This window comes from Oncorhynchus masou, chromosome 6, assembly GCF_036934945.1.
Source record: "Oncorhynchus masou masou isolate Uvic2021 chromosome 6, UVic_Omas_1.1, whole genome shotgun sequence".
Lineage (NCBI taxonomy): Eukaryota > Metazoa > Chordata > Actinopteri > Salmoniformes > Salmonidae > Oncorhynchus > Oncorhynchus masou.
Window position 1 is genome coordinate 49,328,051 of NC_088217.1, and position 10,051 is coordinate 49,338,101.

At 45.3% G+C, this 10,051-nt stretch overlaps 1 protein-coding gene across 2 annotated transcripts in view; it reads right to left on the minus strand.

Moving 5' to 3' along the window:
* Nucleotides 1–4,042, minus strand: part of LOC135542182 (ras association domain-containing protein 5-like) — a 60,915-nt gene extending 56,873 nt beyond the window's left edge. For both annotated transcript variants that reach the window (XM_064968945.1, XM_064968943.1), the window contains exon 1: nucleotides 3,103–4,042. In XM_064968945.1, the coding sequence (XP_064825017.1) occupies nucleotides 3,103–3,961 (859 nt within the window). In that variant the 5' untranslated portion in view covers nucleotides 3,962–4,042. The remainder of the gene's footprint in view (nucleotides 1–3,102) is intronic.
* Between the last annotated feature and the right edge of the window lie 6,009 nt (nucleotides 4,043–10,051).

Sequence of the window (10,051 nt, forward strand, 5' to 3'; positions counted from 1 at the left end):
TACACCCCCCCCCCCTTCACTCATTTATAGCGATGTCCTCTGCAGTCACAGCTTCCCCATGACAGAGTGCTGCTGACACACTGCCAGCTCAGCATGCACACACACCACAGAAAGTGCCAGGTCAAACACGCTTGCCTGGTCTAACCCTCTGCAGCCCAGAGCAGTGCAGGTGTGTGTTATATCATTCTAATCGATGACCTGCTCTCTCCTCTATGCACCGGGTAGGACAACCCAACTATGTCATCGGAGCATGCTGACATAGCACATACATAGGGCCTACTTAGGGCCTTCATAGGACAGAGAACGAGTGGAGGAGGTCATGGAAGAGTCAGTGGCGGACTGTTGTTGCACTGTGGATCCAGAGCAGAAAGTAGTGTGTGAGGTTGTGTGTGTGAGAGAACAATTGTGATAGAGTAGCCTACAGTAAGACTAAATGTAGGGCAGATGACACCTGAGCCATGTCTGTTTCCCCTCTTGTTAAAACACACACACACTATGAAGGCATGGGACCCAGGTGGTGAGGGTAGGTAACAACATCTCCACCCCGCTGATCCTCAAACTGGGGCCCCAAAAAAGTGCGCTCTGAGCCCTGTTCTGTACTCCCTGTTGACCCACGACTGCGTGGCCATGCCCGCCTCCAACTCAATCATCAAGTTTGCAGACAACACTACAGTGGTAAGCTTGATTACCAACAACGACGAGACAGCCTACAGGGAGGAGGTGAGGGCCCTCGGAGTGTGGTGTCAGGAAAATAGCCTCACACTCAACGTCAACAAAACAAAGGAGATGATTGTGGACTTCAGGAAACAGCAGAGGGAGCAGCCCCCTATCCACATCGACGGGACAGTAGTGGAGAGGATAGTAAGTTAAGTTCCTTGGCATACACATCACGGACAAACTGAATTGGTCCACCCACACAGACAGGAGGCTGAAGAAATTCGGCTTGTCACCAACAGCACTCAAACTTTTACAGATGCACAATCTAGAGCATCCTGTCAGGCTGTATCACCGTCTGGTACGGCAACTGCTCCACCCACAACCGTAAGGCTCTCCAGAGGGTAGTGAGGTCTGCACAACGTATCACCAGGGCAAACTACCTGCCCTCCAGGACACCTACACCACCCGATGTCACAGGAAGGCCATAAAGATCATCAAGGGCAACAACCAGCCACTGCCTGTTCACCCCGCTATCATCCAGAAGGCGAGGTCAGTACAGGTGCATCAAAGCAGGGACCGAGAGACTGAAAAACAGCTTCTATCTCAAGGCCATCAGACTGTTAAACAGCCACCACTAACATTGAGTGGCTGCTGCCAACATACTGACTCAACTCCAGACACTTTAATAATGGAAAAATTGATGTAAAAAAAATGTATCACTAGCCACTTACTTAATGTAATGCTTACATACCCTACATTACTCATCTCATATGTATATACTGTACTCAATACCATCTACTGCGTCTTGCCTATGCCGTGCTGTACCATCACTCATTCATATATCTTTATGTACATATTCTTCATCCCTTTACACTTGTGTGTCTAAGGTAGTTGTTGTGAAATTGTTAGGTTAGACTACCCGTTGGTAGTTTAGGAATTGTTAGTAAGATTACTTGTTGGTTATTACTGCATTGTCGGAACTAGAAGCACAAGCATTTCGCTACACTCGCATTAACATCTGCTAACCATGTGTATGTGACAAATAAAATTTGATTTGATTTGATTATTACTGCATTGTCAGAACTAGAAGCACAAACATTTCGCTACACTCGCATTAACATGTGCTAACCATGTGTACGTGACAAATAAAATGTGGGCACACACATGCCATCCCCTACCCTCCAGAGCAGTCACACCTCCAGATAACTGTGACCAAAAATACCACCATACAGATGTGACAATGGCAGATGTCCTACAGTAACAGTACTGACACGTTCACTGCAGTAGGCCATGATTATTACGCACACAGATACAAAACACTGTTAACTTCCTAAACTAACTAACTTTGCTCACATCTCTCTCTCTCTCTCTCTCTCTCTCTCTCTCTCTCTCTCTCTCTCTCTCTCTCTCGTTCATGGGCTTTATTGGCATGGGGAAAAACATGTTGACGTCGCCAAAACCAAGCGAAATAGATAATAAACAATCCAAAAGCTGTACTTGCAACTCTGGCTGTGACACAGAGGCGAGGCAGGCTGGAGGAGGAGAGGGGGACAGGGAGATGAGGCTGGGAGGACAAGATAATGAGGTTTCCATAGGAGGCTGCTGGCTGCAGCTCTGAATGCTTGGCAGAGTCACGCTAACACACACTCATACACACACAATTTCTCTCTCTCTCTCTCTCTCTCTCAGAAGTGTACATATGTAGATGCTCTACAGACTCTCAATAACATTTCAACTATTTACTATCCCTGACCCTAGCCCTTATCCTAAACTTAACCCTTTTCCTAATCTGAACCTTAAAGCAAGCAGTTGTTTATCAACATGTAGCCTAGTTGGTTGATAGTATGACCATCTGTAGAGCATCTACAGATGAGCTATCCAGACTATCCAAATAAAGTGTGACCAATTGCTATTCTAGTCCTGGCCTGACAATGCCCTTCACATTAATCTGGTCACAACAAGAGCCAGCAGCCTCCACCTTGGAATGAGGTCGATATCCAAGCCTCAACGCCAAACCATGACGTCACAGCACACCCGTCAAAGCAATTATGCGATACGTAACAGAAAAGCAAAATCAACCACAAACCATCTCTATCATCTTTCAATATATAAATGTAAACATTATTTTAAAACAATTTAAATATAATACATAGAAATGTTGTGGGACAATAGTAGATGAAGAATCAATATTTTCTAGATTGAGTATTTATTGGGTCATTATGTCAGTATACCATGTATGTTTGTAATAGTGTGTTATATGTGAAAAAGTGTTTAATTTAAGGACTCTTGGAAGATTAGTCCAAATGGGGACTAAAAGAGATCCAAATCAAATCATAATCAAATCATCTGGTAGTAAAGCAACAGATGGCAAATCTTCCTCTGGCAGAACTGGGAATTTAGTTGTATTCTACTGTCATAGCCTAGAGGCTAGCCTACCCTACTTACTTTTACACTTGAGCGCCTGCTGAACACTGATCCGCTGGTTACAGACGTCGCACCAGTCCTGAGTCACGGTTCTGGTCCCAAACGTGTGGCCCTCTCCTGTCTCCGACCGCACGCGCGCGTCCTCCTGCTCCTGGGAGCCAAATATTGACCAGACCTCCCTTCGGTGGGATTCTGTGCGCGCGAGTTTAACGACCCCGGTCCTTCCCTGTGTCAACCGCTCCAGCGGTGGTCCCCCGGTGTCCCCTTTGGTCACCAGCCTTGTGGTCTGACCATTGGGGCTGTGGGATGCGCGCCTTCTGACCGGACGGTCCCGACGTGAGTGTGCTCCCATGTGTCCGTTTGTTGGCGCGCTTGATCCGTCACACTTGACGTCTATCATCTGTGTGTTAGCTGACGTGCTTGACATAACATTTGTAAGGATCTTCAGGGAACTCCTTCGATCACGGGTTGAGTCATTCCCGCTGCCGCTCCGTCCGCTTTGACCAGTGTCCTTCTCCCTCGCCGCTGTAGTGTCTCCACAGTCAGGGCTGCTGCTGTCGCTCTCTCTGTCTGAACTACGTGGCACCAGCACCGGCTGAGCCTCACGCCTCACCCCGGGACCCCCCCCTCCAACACCGGCTGCGGCTCCTTGTTGTCCCAGGGTCAGGGACGGGTTTAGTGGGGAGGCTGTGACTGCTGATACGCGGGAATGCCGTTCGGTTTCGGCGGTCACCGAGCTCTTCCCGAGGATGATCTCCACGGAGGATTTCCACGGTAACGTTATTTTATTCTTCCCGGCGGCCTTTAGTTTATGAAAGACTAGCTGGTGGTCGGGAGCCGGGCGATGTTGTCCTGGTCCTACCACACTCACTGAAGCCATGGCTCGGTGTATGGGAGTGCGTGTGTGCTGTGAATGTAAACTCTAAATTGAAGCACCAGCCAAGGCTCGCATGCAGCTAGTGTGACGCCTACTCTACGATGAATCTATAAACGTTTAAATGCCACCGGCTAGAGGCACGAGCACTCTTAAAGCGGCCGCGCGCCTAATCCGGGGATTAATCGGTGATTTCTGATTTGGTGTGAGGCTAACCAGGGATTAAACTACTACTACTAACCTATTTCTAGGCCTACTGTTACAGAACTGCATGACAATGTAGCCGAACTGAGTTCGTATTTGAGTGTCTTATATTTGAAATACTTTTGTCTGTGTATTTGAATATTTATTTTTTAAATACAGCCCAAAACAATTACTTTTATTTGAGTATTTTAATTGTTATGTGTAAAAAACGAATAATAAAATAGTATTTTCTAAGTCAAATACTTATTTCCAATAATTTACAGAATAAAAATGTCTGACTGAGCCACCCCCCCCCCCCCTCAAAAAAATGATCTTCTGAGTTTTTTCTGTTGGAAGTTACCTACATTGAATTTATAAACAATGGGCTTCCCAGGCAGCGTCAGTGAGTGACATCATGTTACACTGTCATATTGAAGAGCCTGTGGGAGGTTGGTTCTAGCAATATTATAATGCAGTCTTAGGTACAATACAGAATAATGCAAACAAAAACAGAGGATAGCAAAATGTCTTTTAAATTAAGGTGAGGAAAGTTATGAAAATCTCCATGTCACAATACATCATCCGTGTTCTGAGAAACCACGATGCAGTGAGTTTGTCCCCACTTTCACTTTCGCATTCTGACAAGAGTATTTAGTTCATATTGTGATGAGTTCAGTGGTTTCTTGTTTGATCTGGGAAACTTCTCCCATTGTCAACTTACTCTTTGAATCGGTCATCCTCAAACACATTGGCACTGAGTGAATTTAGGAGGTTGTACATATTCAGTACTTGCACAATGAAGTCACTGTGATGTCCTGAATATGAAAGTGTGTGTTGCGATGTGTTTTTGTAGTTATTGACCTGGTCTGATTCGAGAGGGAGGAAGTGGTTGATTGTGAATTTCCCTGGATTCTCCCCAGTGCTGAAATGAAACAAGTTTCACACAAGACTGAAGAAAACATAGCAATTAGATACATTGTCCACAGACTATGCACTGTCCGTGTTCTCTATATACATGGCTTTCGGAAAGTATTCAGACCCCTTGACATTTTGATACATTACAGCCTTATTCTAAAATGGAAAAAAAATATATAATCTACACACAATAACCCATAATGACAAAGCGAAAAACAGGTTTTTAGAAATGTTTGCAAATGTATTAAAAATAGAAAACAGAAATACCTTATTTACATAAGTATTCAGACCCTTTGCTACGAGGACTCGAAATTGAGCTCAGGTACATCCTGTTTCCATTGGTCATCATTGAGATGTTTCTACAACTTGGGAGTCCACCTGTGGTAAATTCAATTGACGAGACATGATTTGGAAAGGCACACATCTGTCTATATAAGGTCCCACAGTTGACAGTGGATGTCGGAGCAAAAACCAAACCATGAGGTCAAAAGAATTGTCTGTTGAGCACATAGACAGGATTGTGTCGAGGCACAGATCTGGGGAAGGGTAACAAAAAAATGTCTGCAGCAATGAAGGTCCCCAAGAACACAGTGGCCTCCACCATTCTTAAATGGAACCACCAAGACTTCCTAGAGCTGGCTGCCTGGCCAAACTGAGCAATCGGGGGAGAAGGGCCTTGGTCAGGGAGGTGACCAAGAACACAATGGTCACTCTGACAGAGCTCCAGAGTTCCTCTTTGGAGCACTCCACCAAATCAGGCCTTTATGGTAGTGACCAGATGGAAGCCATCCCTCAGTAAAAAGGCACAAGACAGCCAACTTGGAGTCTCCCAAAAGGCACCCAAAGACTCTCAGAACAATGAGAAACAAGATTCTCTGATCATGACACCAAGATTGAATGCCAAGCCACACGTCTGGACGAAACCTGGCACCATCCCTACAGTGGATGGGGAGTGTCAAGTCAAGGGCTGATTTTGACTAATGATGATAAATACAATCCACCTGTGTGTAATCAAGTCTCCGTATAAATGCACCTGCACTGTGATAGTCTCAGAGGTCCGTTAAAAGCGCAGAGAGCATCATGAAGAACAAGGAACACACCAGGCAGGTCCGAGATACTGTTGTGAAGAAGTTTAAAGCCGGATTTGGATACAAAAAGATTTCCCAAGCTTTAAACATCCCAAGGAGCACTGTGCAAGCGATAATATTGAAATGGAAGGAGTATCATACCACTGCAAATCTACCAAGACCTGGCCGTCCCTCTAAACTTTCAGCTCATACAAGGAGAAAACTGATCAGAGATGCAGCCAAGAGGCCCATGATCACTCTGGATGAACTGCAAAGATCTACAGCTGAGGTGGGAGACTCTGTCCATAGGACAACAATCAGTCGTATATTGCACAAATCTGGCCTTTATGGAAGAATGGCAAGAAAAAAGCCATTTCTTAAAGATATCCATAAAAAGTGTTGTTTAAAGTTTGCCACAAGCCACCTGGGAGACACACCAAACATGTGGAAGAAGGTGCTCTTGTCAGATGAAACCAAAATGGAACTTTTTGGCAACAATGCAAAACGTTATTTTTGGCATAAAAGCAACACAGCCCATCACCCTGACCACACCATCCCCACTGTCAAACATGGTGGTGGCAGCATCATGGTTTGGGCCTGCTTTTCTTCAGCAGGGACAGGGAAGATGGTTAAAATTGATGGGAAGATGGATGGAGCCAAATACAGGACCATTCTGGAAAAAAACCTGATGGAGTCTGCTAAAGACCTGAGACTGGGACGGAGATGTGTCTTCCAACAAGACAATGATCCAAAACATAAAGCAAAATCTACAATGGAATGGTTCAAAAATAAACATATCCAGGTGTTAGAATGGCCAAGTCAAAGTCCAGACCTGAATCCAATCGAGAATCTGTGGAAAGAACTGAAAACTGCTGTTCACAAATGCTCTCCATCCAACCTCACTGAGCTCGAGCTGTTTTGCAAGGAGGAATGGGAAAACATTTCAGTCTCTCGATGTGCAAAACTAATAGAGACATACCCCAAGCGACTTACAGCTGTAATCGCAGCAAAAGGTGGCGCTACAAAGTATTAACTTAAGGGGGCTGAATAATTTTGCACGCCCAATTTTTCAGTTTTTGATTTGTTAAAAAAGTTTGAAATATCCAATAAATGTCGTTCCACTTCATGATTGTGTCCCACTTGTTGTTGATTCTTCACAAAAAAATATAGTTTTATATCTTTATGTTTGAAGCCTGAAATGTGGCAAAAGGTTGCAAAGTTCAAGGGGGCCGAATACTTTCGCAAGGCACTGTATCTTCAGTGGGTCATATGATTGAGTGTAGTCTGGCCCAGGAGTGGGAAGGTGAACGGAAAGGCTCTGGAGCAACGAACCGCCCTTGCTGTCTCTGCCTGGCCGGTTCCCCTCTTTCCACTGGGATTCTCTACCTCTAACCCTATTACATGGGCTGAGTCACTGGCTTACTGGTGCTCTTTCATGCTGTCCCTAGGAGCGGTGCATCACTTGAGTGGGTTGAGTCACTGATGTGATCTTCCCGTCTGGGTTGTGCCATGGCGGAGATCTTTGTGGGCTATACTCGGCCTTGTCTCAGGATGGTAAGTTGGTGGTTGAAGATATCCCTCTCGTGGTGTGGGGGCTGTGCTTTGGCAAAGTGGGTGGGGTTATATCCTTCCTGTTTGGCCCTGACCACAGGGCCACAGTGTCTCCTGACCCCTCCTGTCTCAGCCTCCAGTATTTATGCTATAGTAGTTTGTGTCGGGGGGCTAGGGTCAGTTTGTTATATCTGGAGTACTTCTCCTGTCATATCCGGTGTCCTGTGTGAATTTAAGTATGCTCTCTCTAATTCTCTCTTTCTTTCTCTTTCTCGGAGGACCTGAGTCCTAGGACCATGCCTCAGGACTACCTGGCATGATGACTCCTTGCTGTCCCCAGTCCACCTGGCCGTGCTGCTGCTCCAGTTTCAACTGTTCTGCCTGTGATTATTATTATTTGACCATGCTGGTCATTTATGAACATTTGAACATCTTGGCCATGTTCTGTTATAATCTCCACCCGGCACAGCCAGAAGAGGACTGTCCACCCCTCATAGCCTGGTTCCTCTCTAGGTTTCTTCCTAGGTTTTGGCCTTTCTATGGAGTTTTTCCTAGCCACCGTGCTTCTACACCTGCATTGCTTGCTGTTTGGGGTTTTAGGCTGGGTTTCTGTACAGCACTTTGAGATATCAACTGATGTATGAAGGGCTATATAAATACATTTGATTTGAAGCATGGTGGTGGCAGCATCATGCTGTGGGGATGTTTTTCAGTGGAAGGGACTGGGAGACTAGTCAGGATCGAGGGAATGATGAACAGAGCAAAGTACAGAGAGGTCCTTGATGAAAACCTGCTTCAGAGCACTCAGGACCTCAGACTGGGGGCGAAGGTTCACCTTCCAACAGGACAACGATCCTAAGCACACAGCCAAGACAACGCAGGAGTGGCTTCGGGTCTCTGACTGTCCTTAATTGGCCCACCCAGAGCCCAGAATTAAACCAATCAAATATCTCTGAAGAGACCTGAAAATAGCTGTGCAGCAACACTCCCATCCAACCTGGCAGAGCTTGAGAGGATCTGCAGAGCAGAATGGTAGAAACTCCCCAAATACAGGTGTGCCAAGCCTGTAGCGTCATACCAAAGAAGGCTTGTGGCTGTAATCGCTGCCAAAGGTGCTTTAACAAAGTACTGAGTAAAGGGTCTGAATACTTACGTAAATGTGATTTCAATTTTTTATTTGTAATAAATGTGCAACAATTAAAAATAACTGGTTTTGCTTTCTCATTATGTGGTATTATGTGTAGATTGATGAGGGGGAAAAAAACAATTTAATCATTTTTAGAATAAGGCTGTATCATAACTAAATGTGGCACAAGTCAAGGGGTCTGAATACTTTCCGAATGCATTGTATTTAATCCCCTCGTGCTGCATGTCTGAAGGCAGCTGATGTCACTCACTGGATGTCCTCCCTCGTGACGTAGGGCAATCACAACATACGCAGATCATATGATTTCACACGTCCACCGGTACATGAATGGGTTTATTCATGGTATACACATACTAATGTGTAGGATGAGCATCTGTCTCTGTCCTCTTCTTTCATCACAATGCAGAATAGAGACGGATGTCGATATTTATTATGTTCGTTTCTCATTAGGAATCTCTCCCTCTCTCGTCCCATGGGTCTGGGTCGATCAAGCTCCAGCATGGTTGCAGAGTTAACAGCTCCAGAACTGCAGGAGACAAAAAGTCACGTCTTAATGAGTGATAATACAGTTTGTCCTTCAGATGAAACAATTGAGGAGCCAACTATGTGTAATCTGGCAGGGATAGGAGGTTAGAGTTAAGGGTTTAGGCGCTAAAGTTAGGCGTTAGGGGTAAAGGCCACTCAATGATGATATTTTAAATATAAAGACCTGTTCCGAACGGAAAGGCAGAAAAATATATTCTGGGAAGGCTTTCCACTAGATGTTGGAACATTGGAGGCAAGTCAACGCAGCATTCAGCCACAAGAGCATTAGTGAGGTTGGGTACTGATTGAGGGCGATTAGGCCTGGCTCGCAGTCGGTGTTCCAACTCATCCAAGGTGTTCGATGGGGTTGAGGTCAGGGCTGTGTGCAGGCCAGTCAAGTTCTTCCACACCGATTCTGACAAAACATTTCTTGTATAGTGCCATGTAGCTCATTTGGTAGAGCATAACGCTTGCAGCGCCAGGGTTGTGGGTTCGATGCCCACAGGGGACCTGTATTAAAAAGTATGCACTCACTACTGTAAGTCACTCCGGATAAGAGCATCTGCTAAAATGACTAAAATGTAAAAAATAAAAACATAAGGACCTTGCTTTGTGCACAGGGTCATTGTCATGCTGAAGTGCCTTCCCCAAACTGTTGCCACAAAGTTGGAAGCACAGAATTGTGTCGAATGTCATTGTATACTCTTG